Source organism: Rhea pennata, chromosome 22 (assembly GCF_028389875.1).
Source record: "Rhea pennata isolate bPtePen1 chromosome 22, bPtePen1.pri, whole genome shotgun sequence".
Lineage (NCBI taxonomy): Eukaryota > Metazoa > Chordata > Aves > Rheiformes > Rheidae > Rhea > Rhea pennata.
The window spans coordinates 7,776,715-7,798,607 of record NC_084684.1 but is presented as its reverse complement, the minus strand read 5'-3'; the positions used below and the strand labels follow the sequence as shown (position 1 = coordinate 7,798,607).

Below are 21,893 nucleotides of genomic sequence, written 5' to 3'. Positions count from 1 at the left end.
ATTGCAGCCAGCAAGATGGACTAATTGCATACAGAATTGAAAAAGAAACATTCCATTGATATAATTAAGCCAATTTCCATGGACAAAAATAGTTATAGTGGATATAAAATAAGCAGAGCATTCACTGCCGTTTGACTTCTCCTCACCCTCTATTTTTTGTACAGAACATTAACTATTAAACAAATACAGATCTCCAATCGGTTGACAGCGTTATCTAGTAATGATGGCTAAATTGGTCCCAATAACTAATGCTGGGGCATTAGGGTTCGTGGTCTTGGTGAAAGCCAACAAAAACATGCCAGAAAAAACCTACTGCATCAAAATGTTACGTTAAAACAACACACCTAAAAGATGCAAAACTCACGACAAAAATAAAAAACACTACCCGGCTTATTTTGATCTGACATTTCACCTAAAATGCTCGTGCAAGACCATCTTCTCTTTTTGTTTTCTTTTTATTTTTGCCTTATTTTTTTTTTAAGCTATGGTCCAGCCTCCCCCAAATTTATCTGTAGTGCTACAAAAGGTGAATGGTTTAGAGAAGATGAAGTCTTTCTACACCAGCTAAGCAGAGACCAAGATTTACCATGGTAGAAGCATTATTCTATGGCCTACTGGAAGTAATTTGGCTGTCTCCGTCTATTCTGAATCGGAAAATATCTCCCCAAGAGAACCAGCGGCCTTGTCTGCAGCCCAGGAGCGTTCAGTGCTGTAGAAAATGCATTAATAGCTTTCTATCACAAACCGGGGTGAAGCACAACTTCAGGGCAACATGACGAAAGCTACGACGTCCCCCCCGAACAGAAACTTTCACTTCCACCGTCCTGTGCACCGAGTGCTACTGAAAAGAGCAGCTGAGAACTGGTACCTCTGCACAGAGAAGTACTTTACTCCATGAGAAAGGACTTCAGATTAGCCCTGCCTACTAATGTTAAACACACATCATGACCCTTACCACAGGGAAATTTCTTCCCAATTTATATATATATTTATATAAATTTATATATATATATATATATATATATATAAAGCAAGCTGCTCATTCAGAGTACGAGCATTCAGAAGCACGAAGAAGTACACTTATTCCAGGGATAAAAGTCATATTTCATTTTTATTAGCAAAGAGGGCCACATCATTCACTGAATGAAGAGAAGAAAAAACTCTTCAGGACAGGGACACTCTGTTACAGATTTGGACGCTACCTAATGCACAACCTACTGCAATAAAAATAAAAATAAACAGCCCATGAGTAGGTAGCAGTGATGCATGAAAATCCATTAAGAAAATAAAAGAAATAATAAGGTCATAGATCTTTTCCACTATGGCATCCCTGACCTGCAACTCCTCCAGAAAAACAGGGCATATTTAAGATTAGAAAACATAGCAGTAATTTTGGTGTGGAATGCTATGGAGTACTGACATATCAACAGGCTGTTACCAGAGAGTGGAAACAAATGTATTTGCACATAACCTTCAGATGTCTTTGTTCTTAACTGCCGATGGACATTGTATGTATATGTATTTATTGATATGATGGTTACTTACTCCAGTGAGATTAAAAATATTTGTGTGTGTGTGGGGGGGATAGCCATAGGAAGTTTTATTAGTCAGTTAAGATTTTGATCCTTTCACTTTGCTTTCAGAACTACATGAGTTCATCAATAATCTCTAACTGGAAAAAAATAAACATTCCCAGTAACGCTGGACTAGCCATCAAGTTGTGGAAACAAAGCATAAATGTGCCCTGGCTGACAGAGAGCACACACATTCTTACATGTGTCACCCCTGAACTGCAGAAAAGGCCCAACTGTAAATGTAGCTGCTTTTCTTCCACTAAACAATTTCACATACCAGAAGTTTACTGCAACGGGGGGGGGGGGGGGGGGGGGGGGGGGGGGAGAGACAAACAGAGAATGCAAATTTTACAGTAGAAAGGCAAAACCAAGTCTGAAAATTTTGGATTCTTTTCCTGATCCTGTCACCAGGAGTACGCAGGGATCCTCAGGCAAGTCATCGCACATACGGCCTCCACTTCCCCAGTTATCCAGTGGAATTAATAATAGGTTCCCCACCATAAAGGCAACTGCTGAGACTTACCTCATTAATGTTCGCAAACTTCTGGAGGCCTTTGTCTTTGAAGCACCATATTAAACATTACAGAGCTTTTATAAAATATATAAGCCATAATAACCATTGCCATAATAACAATAATAATACTTTTCACTCAATAGGGCCGTTCCTTCCGGGAATCTCAGGGTGCTTTACAAACATTAATGAATGCAGCCGTGTCACAGAAGGATATTTCCCTGCTAAACAGAAGATTCTCTTGTCATTCACTTCAGGTATTGCCCTTCACAACCGAGCCCGTTTGTGCAGCCAGCAGCGCGGTCCGTGCAGGCAGGTGTAACCTCTGTGCAGCGGGCAGCCTACAGCATTCCTTTATCACCGGTCACCGAATGGTTACATCCGACTAAGGAGCCGGGATATTATTACAGTGAGCAACAGCTATGAATTACAGTGCCCCAATGTTGTGAAATCCTAGCTCCTGCCTTGCATTTCGCCTAGAAGCGAGTGGAGATTTTGTGCGTTTCAGGTGGGCTTGGCTTTCTCCCGTCTGATTGAAATGGGCAGCGTTCTGAACTAGGCTTGTTATTATACTAGTAATATATGCCTGAACATGGGCTGGTGGGGGGGAGCGGGGGGAGCAAACAGAAGAGTAATTCTTTGCTCTTACTGACTTCGGTTTTCTTCATTAGATATTTTTAACATCAACCTTCAGAAATATGCTTGTTCTAATTCTTCTTCCCTTTAGCTTATTAAGGGCCCAATCTGCTATTGCTGAACTTGGCTTTATACTACAGTTCCAGTACAAAGTCTAAAAATAAGAAAGCTTTATTTGTTGTTAAACAAGTGTAAAGTTTAAAAAACGGGTCACTACATTTCTGCACAGAAGACTCATGAGTACACAGTACCTGTGATTTTACTATGAGATCGTTTTATGTGTTATCAGCTCAAGACAAGACACATCCGTGTATGCGTATTTTGCATTTGCACAGTGTTTTTTAAAAGACAAGAATCTAGAGAAACAGGAATAATAGTACTCTGATGCACTTCATACACTTACATTCACATACGCACACACAAGCTCCCTGTGATAGCCACACACATGGATAAAACGTCACATACACCGCACACACACACAAGCACAGACTTATATTATAGGCAGAAAATAAATCTGCGATTTCCACATCATCTTCAGCTTTAGAACAGCACTTAAATCTGTTAGTTAGTTCCGGCAAGCTCGAACAGTGTCCCGCTTCAAATAACCAAGGCATCTCTCACTTTGCCAAGTTTCTTTGCAGTTGTTCCCTCCGCACTGTCCGGAACAAATCAAGGCAGGGAAAGACCCGATAAATTATATTTGTAGAAGCTGGATTTTTTTTTTTTTTTTTTTTTAGACTAAACTGATTTTAAATCCTTGGAAGTTTTTGTTGAAGCGCTAATTACACATCAGCACAATTAGAAGCTCACCCCCCCCCCCCCACCCCGAGATCCCTAATTGCCTAATTGAACAGATCCGGGCAGGCGGGGGAGGGCGAAGCGGCGGAGGCCGCCGCGGCGCAGCGCAGCGCAGCGCGGAGACCCCGCGCCAGGCCTCCGCGCGGCGCCGCACCTGCGCCGGCCTCCCGGCGCAAAACGCCGCGCCGCGAGGCGCTCCGCGGCCGCGCCGGCTCTGGGCGGCGCGCTGCCCCGCGGAGCACGGTGCGCGGAGCCCGGCGGCGGCGGCGCGGCCCCGCGCAGCAGCGCGGCCCCGCGCCCCTGCCCTCCACCAGCCTCCCAGCGGGTGCGCGCGATGTTTTCCGCTTTTAAGCGGGCTGTTCTCTAGCCCCAGCGGCCTGGGAGCTTATTTCCAGCTTGTGCCCCTGGGAGCCAGGTAGAGACAGGGCAAAGGAGGTAGCAGACTTGGAAAGAAAATAAAAATAGTAGTTCCCCCCCCCCCCCCCCCCAGCTCCATAATGTTTCGTGCTCCAAGTGCTGCAGTATCGGAACCGTCTGCTCGGGCACAAACGCACTCGCACGCTGAGGCTCTTGGACTCCAGACCCGCGTTCACATCGCCGCCGCTCTCTTTTCCCTCTGCGATCACATCAGCTTTTTTAAAACTCGCATTAAACCTCAAACCTGTTCTACTCAAGAGCGAAGTCTTACACCGCGTAACGAGCACTGGGGTCCTCGCTAAGGCATGTGCGCGGCTGGGAAGGGCAGGGCTGGATTCGTAACCATTTCTGTCAGTTCAGCATCCTGCAGGGTGCAAAAGCTCTAAAATTCAGTCCTGAAACTTTGTTATGTTCCTCATAATGGAAAGCAACGGGAGGGGGGGTGAAGAACTGGCCACCGTTCTTGAGCGCGGCTATTAATTTAGAACCTGAAATCCTGCGTGCCGGCCCGTGAGCCGGGGCTTGTGTGCGCTCTGCAAGCGTAATTCAGGGACTTCGGAACTGAACGAGACTCCACATCGCGCCTGCTTGAATTAAACTTAAACTTGCAGCAGCTAGTTTATTTGCCGTCGCTCCACCTTTTTATTTGTAGAAAGGAGATTTTCCGCTACCGCGGAAGCATCTCCTTAGTCCCCGATATTTTATTTTCTGTGCCGAGGATTAGGCCCGTTGCACAAGGGGGCGGGGGCGCGACATGGCCCGCTCTACCTGGAAATTCCCCCCCGGGGCTGCCAGATCGCCAGGCTTCCCAGGAGCCCAGGGCACAGCACACCTTCCGGACGAGGCACCCTCCTCGGCGGCCTTTCATTGAAAAGCCCACGAGGGAGCGAAGCACCGCACCGCACCGCGCCGCGCAGCGCTGCGCCCGCCGGCCGCGCTCACCTGGCAGCCGGCGCCCGCGCCGCCCTCCCGGCCCCCCCAGAGCGCTGCCCTTCCTCACCCTGCTGCAGAGTCCGGGCTTTTGATTTACAGCTATTAAGCCCGAGACACTCCTGCCCCCGCAGAAGGGCGATAAAGCGATCCAAACCAATTCCCATCCCTGGTTCAGTTTCCCACTCCTGACACCGGCCTTTCGCGTTGTGCGTCAGATCAGAATTACCACGAATTTCTCCCTAATCTCCACCCCAGCGCACACACGCACTCGTCCCCTTTCGAAGTCAGGTAATAGAGTCAAATTCCCGGGGGAGCCTCACATCTGCTTAAAATATTGTCCAATGAAATGGAATTCTACAGCATATTGTGTTTTTAATATACTGTATACTGCTGCCCTGCATACCTCGCCGGCGGACCGCGTGTGTATCGCTTTACCACAGGATATATGCAGGCATTAATAAATACAAGCACACGCTAATGGGCTGGAGCGCCTAGGAGTGCGGGCACACAGGCGGACTTGCCAAGAGACGGACGGGGTTTCATGCAGCAACCGGAGTTGTCACTACCTTGCCGAAATAAATACAGCAAGATCCACACACTCGCGTCCGTGTTTAATCTGTTTTGCAAATAAATACTCCTGGGATATGGAAACTTTAGCTTTGGACTACCGTTTTGAACTGTGATCCCTAAAAAATCCTCAGCTGAAACCCCATAAACCGTTGGGCCTTGTATTGTATTAAACACCTGATTTTAATCAGAGTTTAGCCCTCCAAATAGACACTTCCAGTTTGTATTAGCAGCGCTCACTCAAAGACCGGAGGTTTCTTAACTGCAGCTCCTTGTGCAGAAGTGAAGTAGGTGATTCCAGGCACAGAAGTCCCAACTCATCTCCCCAGCACTTAAGATATCCCGGCACTGAAAAGCTGTTAGTCCTTAGGCTGCAGAAGCTTACTTACCGCTACCGAGCTAGGAGAGCTGACGGGGAGAGTCCAGGGCGGCGTGCGCGACACGCTCACGCCGAAGCGCGAGCCGCACGGACCGTGCGTGTGCGCTGCACGCACGGGCACGCACTTACAGAGAACCCCGCGCCGCGCCGCGCCGCGCCGTGCCGGCAGCCGGGCTCGCACCCGCGCTCCCGGCCGCAGGCGCCGAGAAGCAGCGCAAAAGAAAAATATTCCGCTACGCTCAGCCACGCTTCCCCAGCCAAGAGCGAGCTCTGCCTGAAAAATCACTCGTCTCCTTAACGACCTAAAACAAAAGTTAAGCGATCTTTGACATTTTTAAAGTTATTATTTGAATGGGGGCGTTTAAAGCATATGTTTATTAAAAAAATCCCACTATGAATTGAAAGACAGCTTCGCAAACAGCGTTTCAGCGATGTGCTGACAGTGTTGGTCGTGCAAACTGTAAAACATCCACGACTGAGCAGCATTTCTACGTACAGAGCTACATTTGTTAGAGCGGGGAAGGTGTGTGAATCTCAAACACACATATGCACACGGTTATTTGGGGAGCTGGTGAATCTTAATGAAGTGCATTGTAAAAAGCGGCCTCATAAAGGTAAACTGTTGGGCCTTGGGGTCTCCTGCGTGGTGTGTCATTTTAAAAATAAAAACGAGGAGCCGTGGTCAGTGCTTGGCCACCATGGGGACTTGCCTCTCCCGTGGGTTCCCCACGACTGCAAGCAAACTCTAGCAACAAAGCGACTTTTTTTTTCCAGCTTGACTGAGAAGCTGCAATGTTATTTCAGACAAAATTTGCAAGAGCGAATCCTCCTCGAGAAGGGAGGAGGGAGCTACGGTTTCTACGAAGGGGACGGGACCAGAGCGGCAGCACGAAATTCCCGCTGACCTTGAGGGATGTAAAAGGCTCGCGAATAACGAACTTGAATTACAAACTACACCCCTGAGCCCACGTGCGTGTGCGTGAGCCGCGTGTGTTCTCCACGCGTACGAGCCTCGAGCAAGCGGGAGCTGGACGCTCTTCGCAGCGTTTAACTCGGCGCGCGGCTTGCGCCGGCCCGGCCGCGGCGCAGCGCAGCGCAGCGCGCCGGCTGCGCCCGCCTCACCTGCGCAGCTCTCACCTTGCAGCTGCCCCGGCCGCGCTCAGGGGATTTACGGGCAAAGCGGCCGCTGCGGAGCTCCGCACAATTTCACCGGCCAAGTCTTAACACGCCAAAGTCCTCCCGGAAGGCTCCCTGCGAGAACGCACGCGATTTAAACAAGCCAAGCGCCGCTATTTTCCGAATCCTCCTCAAAGCACTACAAGCAGAGTTTCTAGCAGGGGACAGACTACGCTGGAACTCCTGCAGCCTCCGCATATTTCGCACAAAGCCAGATCGAAACAGAAACTAAGTGAGAATCGTAACAAAAAGAAGTAGTGACAGGCTGCCCGGGCACTAGGATCCTCCGCTGCACCAAGTCTAACAGTTAATCGGCGAGGAAACACACGGATCATTTACAGCTGGACTCTACAGAAGAGAGGAAAAAAACACACTCCTTCCTACAAAAGCCAAACTCTCCTCATCTGAAAATCCAGTCTAAAAACAAATCGACAGGAAGAAAGAAAGAAAAAGGGTCCAGTAGAAGACAGAGGAAAATGTGCGCAAGAGTTAAGAGATGCGATTCCCCCCCCCCCCAAGTAAAACTTAAAAAATTAAAAATTAAAGACACTCCCCCACACTCCCCTCCCCCAGACCTTCTTAACCCCCAGCTGGGACACCCGAGCTGCGTTCAGGATCTTCCCTCTGGACCTGCGAATCCAAAAGCCCTCACTGAGAACGGATCCATTTTGCTACAAATTCTCTTCCTTCCCTCTCCTTGATAATTATTCCTGAGACTAGAAGGGGTTCTTTTTTCTTCCTTTTTCTTTTTTCCGTTTGTCTCCGTCTGTCTCCCTCTCCCCCTCTCTCTCCAGTGTTCAGTCGCTTTGGATCTTGCAGGCAGATGCCAAACGCAGACCTCTAGCGCCCACTATTTCAAAAGCCAGGAATATTATTTCACAAGACTTGGAACGACTCAAAAAAAAAAAAAAAAAAAAAAAAAAAAAAAAAAAAAAAAGTTGCTATCCCCTTTCGTCAACTTCGAGCTAACTTTCGCTTTTCTCCCCCGGCCGCCGGCCCCGCGCGGCTCGCCGTGCGCCCGCGGCGCCCCGCTATAGCGCGCCCGGGGCGCGGCGCCGGCGGCGCGGGGCAGCGCGGCGCGGGGCGCCCGGTCCCCGCGCGCGCGGGGCGGGCAGCGCGGCTCGCCGCCGCCGCGGGGACGGGTGCGGGGACGGGGGCAGCTCCAGCGCGGCGCAGCCCCCGGCCCGGCTCGGCGCCGTCCAGCCCGAGCCGCCGGGGAGGTGGGTCGCGGAAGAAGGGAGAGAAAGGACCTACTTTTGGGCAGTTTTCTCGCCCTCGCCTTGGATCTCATCGTGTCGGCTTGTGGATTCCTCTCCTCCTCCTTGAGCCCAGAAGCAGCTACACACTATCTTCATCTCCCAAGCATTGTCAGTTTGGACACCTTCGCACATGCGCACAGAGCATTCAATCTGACACCCTCACCACGGCCAAAAAAACTTTCCAATGTATTCATCATCATCAGTTCTTTTTTTTTTTTTGTCCTATCCTCTTCTTCAGACCACTTATCTCTCCCCCCTCCTCTCTCCCAGCACCATCATAGCCTTCCCCTGATCTGCCCCTTTAAGAAAAATCAGCCCTCTCTGCTCCTAACCCTCTGCACACTGACCTTACACACTGGACAATATTTAAGGATCAAGGTGCCATCCTATAAAGAGGTGATTATTATTATTATTATTATTATTATTACTAAATAACAATGCTGCGGAGGGAGATTGTTAACGGGTGTCATTTTGTAATCGGACTATTTTAGATATGCTTTTATTTTTATTCGAATTTTATTTCAGCAACTCTTCAGTCAGGGTTTTTCTCTTTTTATTACTTTTTAACCCTTTTGCTTTGCTCGTCCCTTTCGGCTCAAACGGTTACGTAGCTTTTAAAACGCACTTGCGCTTTGTGCTCTGCTGTCATTTCTCGCTTTGGCACCGGAATATTTTTGTTAAATACCGGCGCTAGAAAAGCTTTACTGTTTACACCCCCCCCCCGATTTGTTTGCCTGCTTCTGCGACCATTTCGGCCGAAAGCGTCAGCCCCGCGGTCGGGCTCCCCTTCCCCCGGCGGGGTCTCCGCCGGCGCGGCCGCGGGGCGCCCTGCGCGGGCAGCCGCGCAGCCCCGGCCGGGCCGCCGGCCCCCCCCCGCGCGGCCCTGCTCGCCGCCGGGCTGCGGAGCGGCGCGGGCGGCCGCGGAGGCGCCGCTGCCCGTGCCTCGCAGGTGGAAGGCGCCCGGCGAAGGCGGCTGCCTCGCCGCGGGCAGCCGGCCGCGGAGGCGCCGGGGCCGGGCTCCCGGGCGGCCGCGGCGGGACCCGGCCGAGCCGCCCGCCGGCCCCGGAAGCGAGGGCAGAGCCCTGGCAGACCCTCTTTGAAGAGGGGAGCGAAGTGCAAAGAGCCCGATGATTGATGTGCTGTCTGGGGCCGCGGAGAAAGCGCTATTTTAATTCAAGTGGCCAGGTCAGATGGTCATGGAAGAAGGTTGAAAGGTAGGATTTAATGAGATTAATATGGAGGGAGCGAGAGCGCGCCTTCCTAAACATCCAGGAGCACAGGCGGGTTAGGGAACGCGCTGCGATCCGCGATCGAGGTGCTAACCCGTCCCGCGCCTCGGCTCGCGGAGGAGGCAGGAGCCTTCTCGCCGAGGGCACCGCGAAAACAAAGCAAAGCCCCGGCGGGTGCGTCAGGTCTCTGCTGGAAGCCATTCTGCCAGCTGAACTTTTGCCCTGCAGGTGGAACCGGGGAGGGGGGAATATTCTCGCTAATTACCGGTTTTCCCCTCCTCAATAAACTCTTTAATTGAACATGGGAGTAGGGCCCTTTCAGATGCTACTTAGGAGTCTGCGTTAAAAGGAAGGGTGGCAGAGCAAGAGGCCAAATAAAATAAATACATTTGAAGGGAACTTGTAGCCACGTGTCGCCTAAAATGTTGAAATGGTGCCTGTGAATTCCTTCCTCGAGAACGCCTCAGTGTGTACAGGTAGCTGTTTCACTTCATGGCGGGGACCCTAGGGTTGGAAAAACAAGCTCTTCCGAGCTTCACTGCTGAAACAGGAGCTCGAATGTTTCCAATTCATTGAAATATTTCTTCCAACGACCTTGGACGCTAGCTGTCTCCCGAATCCCTCCGACGAGCTGCTAATGGGACAGGCAGATCGCAGTTCTCAGATCTTGTCCCCGGTTATTTTTTCCCTACTGTTCCAGCGGCCACTTCGCAAAGGCGCTGGCTTCGCACAGATCACGCTCTCTGCCCCGACGCCTAGAGAAGCCGCTGAAACGGCGACTAGCCGAGAGCGGCTGTCCCCGCGCCGCCGGCGGCCGGGGCGCCCCGGCCCCGCGCCGAGGCGGCCCCGCCGCCGGCTGCCGCACGTCCCCCCGAGGGCGGCTCGCGCCGGGGCACGACGGCACGCACGGCTCCCTGGAGCCCCGCAGGCCCCCTTCGGCACAAGCCCGGCTTTGGTTCTGCTGCCAAAACCTGCTGCATCTCCAGTATTTAGAGTCCCCATAATAGTCCCTATGATAAGTAAGCACGCACTGAGGGCACGGTTGCGGGGCTGCCCGGGTAATGCTGTCACCAGGACCCGCTCGCAGATATTTTAGCAGATGCAAAAGGTTGGGGTTTGGGTTTTTTTTGGGGGGGGGGGGAGGAAGGGGGGGTTCTCTACAGTTTAGTTGATGCTTCTGCACAAGAAGCCAAAGAAGCGATCGAAAAAAAGGCGTGCGACCCGACGAAAGCCCGGCCAAGCCGAGGGCTGGGGCTGCCCTCAGCTTGCCGCGGGAATCTGTTTTCATTTCGTGCGTTTCTCCCCCGCCGTAGCCGCGTTACTCGCAGGGCGACGTGAAGCGCTCGCCGGCCCCGGCGGAGTTTCCGCCGCCGCCGCCGGCGGGGACGCCGCGCTCCCGGGCCAGCAGCCCGGCAGCGCCTCGGGCTCGCGCCGGCCTGCGAGGCGGCTCTGGGAGAAGCCGGGAACGAATTTTTAAGGCGAGATGCCGAGGGGCGTTCGCGGGGAGCTGCAGCCCCTGCGGGAGAGGACGCCCGCTGCCACCCCGCCGCGAACAGCACCCCGTCCAGCACCGGGCACGGGCAAGCGGCTGCATTTCAGCGGAGCCCCCAGCCGCGGCAGAGGGCCCTGCTTCACCACCCCGGCTTGCGCTGAAAGTGCTCCAGAGCCGGCTCGGCCCGCAGGAGCGCAGAGAGCCGGCGCCGCTCTCGGTGACAGCACGCCCGCGCGGAGGGCGGCCGCCCGACCCGCGCGACATCGCGGTTTCGGCACACGCTCCTCGCTCCCTGCAGTACGCAGATCTATAGGAAAACTGCGGAAAGTGCTGTGCTGCGTTTCAGATGTGACCCCCACGGGGAAGGTCCTAGGGGCTGGCGCACGGCCGCCCCGGCGCAAGGCGCGCAGTCGGCGCCGGGCAGAGAGCCGCAGCCGTCCGCCGCGCCGCTCCGCGCCGCTCCGCGGGCTGCCGCCGGGCCCCCTGCCGCGGCCGGCGAGCGTCCCGCGGCGGCGGCGCAGCTTCGCCTTTTGCACCTGCTCGAGTACGTATTGCTCGCCCGGAGAAGGGCGCAGGAATTACCGGGAGGGAGGGAGCGAGGAGGCAGGCGAGAGGGGCCAGGACGTTTCTCAGCTGCCCAGAGTCAGCCCAAGTGGCCGCCACGGACCGGGCACCACCGAGGAAGGGACGGCGGCCACCGCGCACCCTGCGCACCCGCGGCGCCGCCACTGCCCCGCAACACAGCGCGGCTTTGCGAGCGCTTGCTGCGCTCCTGAGGCTGGCTGGAGGGGAAAGCGGCTCCCCGGGAGGCGGCCGCTTTTGTGCGGGGCCCTGCTCGTTTTCTCCTCCGCGGAAATGAGCGGCCCTCGCGCTCCCGACGCGCGCACGCCAGGCGAGCGACTCGCGGGCGCGCAGCGGCGGGGCGCGCAGCCGGGCTGGGCGCGCCCGGGGGCTGCGGGCACAGACGAGCCGACGGTAGTGAACCGCGCTTCGTAAGAGTTCATATAATCCTCCCTTGCCCCTGTTTGCACCTTCAACTCTGCTTCCCCGCTCAGCTAATATACATTTCAACACACACCGGCTCTGCAGCACGCCACAGGCGCTTCAGCGGGGACTCGCGGCAGCTCTGGAAGGGGGGCGCCGGGGCGGGTGTAATTTACGGGTGGGTTGCCTGGCATTTTCACTACAAAGCCCTGTGTTCCCAGGTATTTTATGAAGCCGGCTTTAAAAATACGCTCCAGGTGAAACTTTGCGTGCAAGCCTCCGCGACTGATTTCGTACAAAACCAGATGCAAAGCCGCTTGGTCCCCTCTCCCTCGAGCAGCCCGGGTGCGAGGACCGGGCGCTCGGGCTTTCCACCGCCTCGGCTACCCGGGGCCTTTTGCAAGCTGCTGTGCACAAGCGCTTTTAAGCAGTAAAGAAGATTAAAATGGTTGAGATAGTTCGGCTTGCCCGAGAGTTGCCGCACATGCAGAGTAACCAATTTCTCTTCCCAAGGATTTTCCGCACAGAGTGCTTGTTTCTGCTCAGCGTTGCAGGAAGATTAGACCAAGAATTAATATTTGACCTACGCAATCTCCCCGCGGCATACGGAGGGACTGCTCCCCGCTAGGGTCAGAGAGCCCCGCACAGATTAGGCGGTAAGAATGTCACACGCTTCCCTAGAGATTTTTCCTCTCTAATCTGCCATTAATAAGCGGAGGAAGCACATACACAACCGCCGCATTGTAATCGGGATCTGCCTTAGATCCACGCAAGCACAGAACAGCTTGCCTTTCCTCCTCGCTGTGCCAAGGAATTTCAACACCTCTCGGCCGGGTTTAAAGCCCCGGCTCCCTGCGCGCTGCCGGCGCAAGGGGGCAGTTAAGGACAGCCTGGGCCGCGCCGCGGGAGCGCGGCCGCGCCCGGGCGACCCCCGCCCGCAGCAGCCGCGGAGGAAGCTTGCGCGCTGCGCCGGCCGCGCGGCGCCTCCGCCGCCGCCCCGAGCGGCTGCGCGGCCGCGGGCGCCCGCAAGCCCCGCGCTCAGGCGGAGCGGCGCTGGCTCGCCCCGAGCGCGCCGCCGCGGGGGCGGGCGGAGGCGCGCTGCGGCCGCGGAGCCGGCCGCGCCCGCGTGCGGACCTCCTCACGGAGCGGTCAGGGCGCAGCGTGCAAACGCTCTTTCCGGGCAGGTAACTACCGCTTCACCCCAAGGAAGCGCAATGTATCTACCCGATCAGCTCCGGAACCTCCTTTCCGAAGGAGAAAAAATCCAAACTATCTTCATTTGCATGCTCTTTTGTTATTATATATATATATATATATATATATAGTATTTATATATTTTTATATATTTTACACAAACGCCTTTAAGCAGCGCCTGACGAAGCATCGCTTTTTTAGAGAAAGGTATAGAGAAAAAACGTTTTCTGTACAAAACGCAGACACTTTGAAGTCATCCTTACCGATTCACTTGCAAGCGAAATATTGGCGAGAGGGGAGAAAAAAAACGAGATTAAAATTGCAAAACCTGTCTGTGCACGTTATTGTCCTGCAGCTCACTTTCCTGATACTTAATCTGCACTGAAGTCAAGTCTTTGCATCAAAATGTTTATCAGACTTTTTTATTCTTATTTCCAGATGAAAGCACTGGTTCCTCTGGCCGTGAAAATACAGCGTGTAAATTGCCATTTGAGATTTTTCAAAAAAACATGTTCAGCTATAAGAATTCCTCCAAATTCGTTACACTCCACTGTGCAAGGCTACGCTTTGCTGGTCCGTGGTAAGGTAAAAATGCATGTCCTAAAATAAGAGGTCGTAAAAGAAAAACATTCACATTTTAATATATACCTTGACCGGTATTATAATTTTAACTGTAAAAAATAGCACATTGTCTTTAAAACGCCGGACTATAACCCAAAGTAATTTTCGGAGGATACAAGGAGAGCAATTTTAATCATGATGATCTCTTAGAATAAAAACTAATTAGAGAGTTTAGCAATTTTTTAGACTTATGGACCAAAATATTTTTGCCTAGAGCCTGCTGGCCACATGCAAGCAAGATGGGAATGATGGGGCTCTGCTGCAGTAAACCGTTCTGTAACGGACGGAGCGCAAGCCGCGGTATCTCGGTGCAGAGGGCTCCCGTTCCCCGGGAGCCGGGGGGTGTCCTCCCCCGCGGGAGGTGGGAGCGGGGTCACTAGGAAGCAGGTGTTGCACAATTTTCGATCAGAGGTATTGTTCAACTGAAATGCACCATTCTGAAGACACTAAAACGCGCTCTCTCGGCTTTCTTCTGGAAATTACCCGAACTCCCCCCTCCCCACTTAGAGGTGTAAGTGAGCTGTGGCACTCGGCGAAGTGCGCCGCTTCGGCGTGCTAACCCCTGCGAGATGCCCCTTAGAAGAGGGCAGGCAAATCAGCGAAGCCGAATCGGTGCAGAAATCCCCTTCCTCAAGGGCAGCAACACCCTGCCGCTCTTGAGCTAGCCTGGAGTCGAACGCACTCAACTCTCCGCCAGCAAGGCGGGCGCCAGCCTCGGGGGCTTGCAACGCAGGAGGAGTTTAAGCTCCGTGGGGGGAGACAGGCGAGGCGAAACACGCGCGATTTCCCCCGCCGTGCTGCCAAAGAGCAGTGCCGCGGAGCCGGCCAGCCTCGCCGGGGCCGGGGCGAGCGCGCAGCGGGTCTGCAGCCGCCTCGCCTCGCCTCCCGTTCTCCGAGCCCGCGCCGGAGCAGCGGCCCGGGGCAGCTCCTCGGCCCCGGCCGCCCCCGCCGGCCGAGCGGGTCCCCGGCGGCAGCCGCGGCCGCCTTCGCCGCGCGCAAGCCCCGCGCCGGCGCGAGCTGCGCGGGGCGGCGGCCGAGGCGGCCCCATTTCTGCCCCCTTTCGCGCGAGGCCGCTGCAAGGGCCGTTGCTGCAGACGCGGCAGACCACTGCCTTGCCTCCACCGCCCCTGCTAGCGACGGCTGCAGCGGAGTTAGCTGTATAATTATTAGCTATTAATTGAGTTCAAGACCTTTTATGGCTGTAGGAAATGAGGAGTCCGACCACTAATCCCAAAAAGGGTCTGTGCACAGCCAAGAGCTATGAAAAAGCCATCCAGGGCTGGCTGGGCCCGGCCTGACACAATGCCCCTGGGGGCAGGGAAAGCATTAACGAAAAAAATTCATTAGGTGAAAATTATAGAAACTTTAAACCGATGGATTTATTTACAAGCTCCCTTCGGGGGCTGACTCGGGAGCGCCGGGGCCGGCGGCAGCGCCCGGGGCGCGGGCAGCGGCAGAGCGCGGGCAGCGGCGGCCCGGCCCGGCCCCCGGCCGCATCCCCCGGCCGCGGCCGGCCCTGCTGGGTGCCAGCTCCTCTCCCCCCGGATGCCGGTCTAGGAGGCGACTCCGTCGCGCAGATTCAGCCTCCGCACAGCCTTATCTTTACACGTCTCCACCTTCCAATTAGGCTTCCTCCAACCCGCCGAAAGCCTTATTTACATGCAAGGGACTCCGCTCAAAGATGCTAACGTATTGTCTCCTCTTAGAACTTAACATTTCTCTCTTCAGTTCTCCCTTGAAAGAAGTTTTAGAACAGTATTCAAGGACTGTCCGAACAAACAAAACCTTCTCCTTTGCCAGGGAGAGAAATCCGGTGTATTCAGTAAGAGGGCATATTCTCAGAATTGCGCAGATTTTCTTTTAAAGGCTGTATTGTTCGTGCCTTTTTCCTGAAAAATTTTATTTTACGCATTTATTTCTTACAAAGCGTAGCTCACATGCCTGCAAAAGATTATTAAAATAAAACATCATAGAGCTTCCCCCCCCTTTGCTGTTTAGAATTACTTTTCTGGAAGAACTTTCCAAGCATAGCCCTCCCCAAGTCATAATTAAGAACACGATTTTTTTTTTTTTTTTTTTTTTTTTTTTTTTTTTGCTAGCAAACAGGAAAAATCAAGTGCTTTCCCCAAAGCTCCTTTTCGTTTAAACAGAGCCATGCGCTTCCGATTTTTTTCGGGTGGATTTGTGATAGATAAAACTATTTTGTGTGCTGAATAGGTGTTGTTCATCTACAGAGAAACAACAAGTGAAAGCAGTGAGACGGGTTTCTGTGGAGCAAACCTAGAAGCATCTCTGCCTCTTAGAAAGATAAGAAACGCAACGACTAATTCTTCCCGAGTTTTCGAAAGCTGCTTAAAAGGCAAGAGGATCTGGCCCTTCCAATCCCCTTCTCCCCCCATTTATTATTATTTTTTTTTAATCTTAAAAGATGATGATCTAAGAGCTGAGGATGATAAACTCATTTCGGGAACGCGATAAAGCGCAGAAAGCCGGTGACAACCCATTCACGATTAACTCCTTTTCTTAAAAAGGCCCATAATGTCAGCAAACAGGGACGCGACGGGACGCGAACATATTTTATTCATTTAAGGAAAAGCAGCTCTACCCCCCCCCCCCAAAAAAAAAAAAAAAAAAGGAGGAGGAGGGGGGGGAAGCAAGCAAGCGGCGGCCAGTTCAGAGCGGAACTCGAGGGCTAGCAGGAGAGGGAGAAACGCGTGGGGCGTGATGCGACTGCGCCGCGATCTGCCGCTCACCAGCGCGCTTCTTTCGCGCTTCTCGGTTCGTTACGCGCCCGCGGAAGCGCCCGCAGCGCCGGCGGCGGCGGCGGCAGCAGCAGCAGCGCGGGCAGCCCGCTGCCGCGGAGCGCTGCGCGCCGGCGCCGCCCCGAGCTCCCGCTCCGCGGCCGCGCAGGGCACTGCTCGGGAGCGCTCCCTTCGCGCACCGCGCCTCTCCGCAAACGCATTTTCCACCCCTAGAGGTGGAGACCGTCCCGTCTCGCAAGAGCACTGGCAGGACCACGTTTTTTCCCCTCCAGCCCTAAAAGCAGTATAAATGCGCCTATGAAATACTACAAATCTGTATATAGTACAAAGAGCTCCTGTCCTCGGGTTTCTAGATCATAACCAGAGATGGTAAAGTACTTAAAAGCACCCTTTAAGTGACCGGTGCTGCCTTCATATTTCCCTGCCCAAGGGAAAGCCATCAGCACCAAAAATATTTTTTTTAACCGTAGGGAACCAGGAGTTCATTTAGATTTACAAATTAATGAAGGCTTACTGTAGAAAGCAACTGTAGGAACATGCATTAAAATGCAACAGAAAGAATTTCATCAATTTCCATGAGAGGTGGATTGTATCCAGGAGGAATGAGTCAACTTCATTCCTTGAGCAGAACTCACTGAACTGAAGAGAATTACACCAGACGCGAATTTGGACCATCCCATTTCCCCCGGCTCATGTACTGCTGTCCAGCTAATTATCTCCTCGGTGTTGTTCGAGGTAGACAGAGCTACCTGGGATTTTTTCAGACATTTTTCATCATCGCAAAATAATGATTTGACAGATTTTTTGCAATGTTACTTACAAGTAATTATTTACCCTCACAGCTACGGAGTCAAACACAACAGAATATCACCCAGCGCAGCACAGCAAACAATTTAGTGGCCAGGGCACAGAGCAGAAGGGAGAGACAGATTTCCATACACCCGAGAAACACCTACGTTCTCGAGCTGTTAGTCCTTCTCCCTTCCCCCCCCCCCTCCTTTACTCACATTTTTTAGTCTTAAACTTCACAAGGTTTGGTTTGATCCTCATGGAGATCAAAATTCAAGCCACTGAAATACTTCATCTGCTTTATTCTTACACTACAGAGGACGGCAATCAACTTCAGAGGAAAGAGAACCGTGTTTAAGTAATTGATACAGAAGCCTTTCTCCAGCCACACACACACACTCGTCGTGGCAACAGTGTTTTATTTTACAGGTGTAAGAATGATCTGCTTATTACTTTAACTGTGTGACCTGGGGGTGGGCGGGTGGTGAAGCCCCAGCACATAACGATGGGAGCAATGGAGTGACAAATCCCTATTGCACTGCCGAAGTTACAGTCTTCGCATCCAGACACGCGAGGTTTCACAGACCTACTCAGACTTCTACTAAAGCATGAAAAGCATCAAACATCTAAAAGCAAAATCACTGGGCTTTTCAACTTTACTGCAAAGATTTTACTTCGCAAATTGTCTACGTGAGAACTGGCGGCAATCCCACAGGGAACAGCGCTCGGCAGTTTTGTTATTAAGAGCAGCGAGGCATAGCTAGTGATAAGCTAATTGAGGAATAGTAAAAAAAAAAAAAAAAAAAAAAAAAAAAAAAAATCGAGTTCCATTTTAAAAGTGGTTAGAAAAATGAAATGCAAATATATACATAAACATTCAATGGTTTCTCTGAATATAAATGCCCCTCTCCCTTATGAGTGTCATTTTCCAGCCAGCTTTCCAACCAGTACAGTCTTTGCACTTCTGTGCCTACAATTGTACCATTTATAAGCCATTAGCCCACCTTGCCTATATCCTTGTTCCTTCAGTGACTCATATTCCCCTGGGTTTATTCCCGAGAAGACTTGTGTTAAAAAAGGGAAAAGAGAAAAACTTTTGGGGCAAGAACACTACATTTTCAAAAGCACTGGCCATATTCACTATGCCCCATCAAAAATGAAAGCACTCATTTACATCCCGTGTAGGAAAAAGGCTTTTACAATCGGCAGAGCATTGAAAATAAAAATTAATTTGATACCTGAGTCAAATAAAAACATTGCTGAATAATAGTGTTTACTCAATACCTAAAAAAAATGGTCTTCCTAGAGGAATATACTCAGGGAGGAAACAAACTCATAAATTATCCAGCTAAGGCATGGTAGATTAACTTTACTTTCATTCTATTGATTGGAAGTCCCTCCAATCAAACTTCCCTGAAAAAGCTTACCACAACTTGCAGGCAGCGCTCGCTGAATACAAGAAGAAATTAAGTACCTATCAGTTTATCTCTGAGTGGTAACTCCCAAGCAACACACTGCAAGCAAAACTGTGTACCGAGCCTGCCTGCGGCAGATCCCTCGGTTCTGCAGGGCAATTTATTCTTTACTTGCATAGTTAAAAAGCAACAGGGGAGTCAGCTGCCCATGAGCTCGAACTGCCACAGCTCACCAGCCGTGCAGCCTGGGGTGTGCAAGGAGCACGTACTCAAGCCTCTCACTTCAGACACTTGGCTCTAGCACACCACAGACATTTTGCAGAGGTTGAGTCCCACAGGTACAACTGCACCCAAACGGCAAGATATTCAGAAATCAGTTGTGTTCAGCACCTGCTCTAAGCAGTAAGGTTGAATTTAGGTACCTTCTTGATATTCAAGCAAAAAGAGGATAAATACAGAACTTTTCGGATAAGGAGTTGGTTTCACGGTAGGCAGTTCAGGGATCCTGGAGGGTACTTCTCCAGCAAAAGTTCCCCCCTACATCATTTCTAAACACCATGAAAAACAAAATACTGATTTTGTTTACAACATTTTACATTAAAAAAGAGCAAGGTATCTTTTAGTCACAGCACGTATTTCTAGAGAACTGATGTGAGCAACTGCCTAGTAGGGAAGGCATTACCCACTGCAATTCATTTTCTTGTTTTACCACGTCACCTGTTGCATGAGATCTCACTGGGAGACAAAGCAAAATTCTCCTGCTGCCAGAAACACACCAAAGCTGCTTGCAAGACAGGTAGGTAGGATGTTCAACAGGGCGCACACAGCAAAAGCAAGCCAAAGAGTGAATGTGGTATTTAAAGGTTCCCAAGGCAGCAAGGTCCTTAGCCACTCTCATTTTCCTCCGGTATTAAGTCCTATTGCCTTGACCCATCTACTAAGGAAGTCCCATTTCTAACTTTCCACTACCTAGTTGGCAGAATAAACCTTTCAACAGAGGAAAAATTCTCCCACGAGGTTGTCACCATGAAAAAAAAAAAAAATCTCAGGCACCTAATGACGAAGTCTCAAAAGTCACCACACCTTGGAACTGAAATCTTTTTGATACAAAAGTGAAGTCACACTTGAATCCACTCAAGAGCAAAGGACACATGTCATTTTTGCAGGACTTACCTCTGACACCTTGTTTCATTCATTTACTCTGCTACAGCTGCTCACCCACTGCCTGGAATAATAGCTTCAGATTCACCGATGAAAGAATACAGAAGTTAAATAGCATTACAGGAGGTTACTTGCATCCTCTATGCAATGACAAAGCTACGCATGGTGCTCTAAGAGAAGTTCCAGCTTTTAGAATAACTCTTCTCCAAAGCTGCCATGTAAACAACGGCAAACAGCCACAGAGCAGGTAAGCACGTTGCACAAATGCAAAATCCAGCCAAACACGAATGTCCTGGCTGTGAGTTCTATGATCAGACTGCACTCTGATATCATTTTCCAGATTACATATTTTCAAAATTATATTTTCAATTTCAAATGTATTAAAATATTTAAATAAAATGTATTCTAAATTCATTAAAGTCTAATTCTATTTTTAAATTGTGTATTTTCAGAATGATGCATCATTTTTTCAAAATTCTGAGTCTTTGCAGGGAATCATTATACACCAGTGTTGTATACTTTTTTTGCTGTCAGATTGAGAAAAAGCTACTATGTTTTCCTGGTATTAGCTACAGTCTCCAAACAGTGCCAACATTGTTCCCTGATACATACTTCAAGACCTTCTCTTATCTTCACTCCAGACTCTTAGTACCTCAAAACAGATGTATTGCGAATTGCTTGACTACCATTCAGCCAAAGTTTTGCTCCTTTAGTATAAATGAGATGGGAAAACAGTTTCATTTCTCTAAAGTTAAACAGAGTGAACTGAGAAGTTTCTTTAAAAATAATGGAGTGAGATCACCCATACAGTGATTTTAGAAGGCTTAAATAAGAGCAGCACTTGCCTTTAGCAAGTACATCCTGAGGAACAGGAGGCTTATTCGGTTTCAGCCATTTGGGTGCATTACAAGAGGGATAGCACTCATTCATATGGGAAACATATTTTCTATAAAATTATTACTAACAGCTTTTTAACTCTCCTCTTAAGCAACCCAGAATGTGAATCAATTTAAGATCACAAAAGGGCTTGACATTTTCAAGGGAATTTAAGTCTTAATCAATTATTTTGTCATAAAGCTCAGCTGAATGAACCATTCAGGCAGTGAAGCACATTATTCCCGAGTATATTGGCCACTAAACCTGGGCTGGCAGGGCACAATCAGGGTGTAAAGAAAGCCTGAACTATTAAAACCCAGCTGGGTCACAACAGGGGAAAATGTGACCAGTGTCTTCTATTATTTCTTTTCAAAATAATTAAGAGTTGCTGTTTTGTTTGAGACACTCCATACAACGCAACATCAAGATTGTGGCAGCAAAGCAGGTCAGCACTTCTGCATTGTAATCACCTCAGCTTCACCTCAGCCTTTAATTTTTACAGCTGGACCTGTTTATCACAGCCTAACTTTCACTAAAAAAGGAAAAACTATCACTTTAAACAAAACCATTCAAAACTGTCTTAATATAAATAAATCATAGAAAACAAGATTTACGTTCTCAGTGATGTCATTCACCCAGGTTTTCCAAGCAAACCACCATTTAGTATTTTTCCCCTATTAAATGCACATGAACTAATGCTAAGTTTATTTTATCATCATACAAGTTATTGGAAATTCACATTTCTGACTATTTCACCATGTAGCTGTTTTCTCAATTTCCATATATACACATATCTCCCAGTGAAATTCTGGATGTTTCTATATTAATGATGCATCAAAATTTATCATACAGACTGTCAAGATGCAGCAAATACTCATATAACAGCTTAGGCATCTGAACTGTCACAAACTCACAGAAACAAAAGAGTGTGTATTAAAGAACAAACTCAGCCCAGAACACACTCAACAGTAGAATCACAACTTGCAGAACTGCCTGTTCAAAAGGTAAGACCATCATCTTTGTCACACAAGTGCCTGTGTTTTAGTAAAAAGATCGCAATGGTAAAGTAAGTTTGTACTGGAAGAAGAAAAAATGTTGAATATTTTTTTTTGTAGGAGAA

The 21,893-nt window shown here is 50.5% G+C and overlaps 1 protein-coding gene and 1 long non-coding RNA gene across 9 annotated transcripts in view; one reads left to right on the top strand and one right to left on the bottom strand.

The window, feature by feature from the left end:
* Positions 1 to 8,392, bottom strand: part of PRDM16 (PR/SET domain 16) — a 332,665-nt gene extending 324,273 nt beyond the window's left edge. For 5 of the 7 annotated variants that reach the window (XM_062593651.1, XM_062593645.1, XM_062593646.1 and 2 more), the window contains exon 1: positions 8,246 to 8,392. In XM_062593651.1, coding sequence (XP_062449635.1) covers positions 8,246 to 8,282 — 37 coding nt within the window. In that variant the 5' untranslated portion in view covers positions 8,283 to 8,392. Of the gene's footprint in view, positions 1 to 6,952; positions 7,465 to 7,566; positions 7,768 to 8,245 lie in introns of those variants that run through there. The other 2 variants (XM_062593649.1, XM_062593650.1) reach the window with 2 other exon arrangements.
* LOC134150102 (uncharacterized) lies at positions 8,234 to 13,937 on the top strand. Of its 2 annotated transcripts, XR_009960601.1 has the most exons (4): positions 8,234 to 8,436; positions 8,521 to 8,646; positions 12,469 to 12,611; positions 13,588 to 13,937. It is a non-coding gene; the product is annotated as an uncharacterized LOC134150102 (long non-coding RNA). The 2 variants fall into 2 exon arrangements; XR_009960600.1 differs by having other exon boundaries at positions 8,241 to 8,646.
* The last annotated feature ends 7,956 nt before the right edge of the window (positions 13,938 to 21,893 follow it).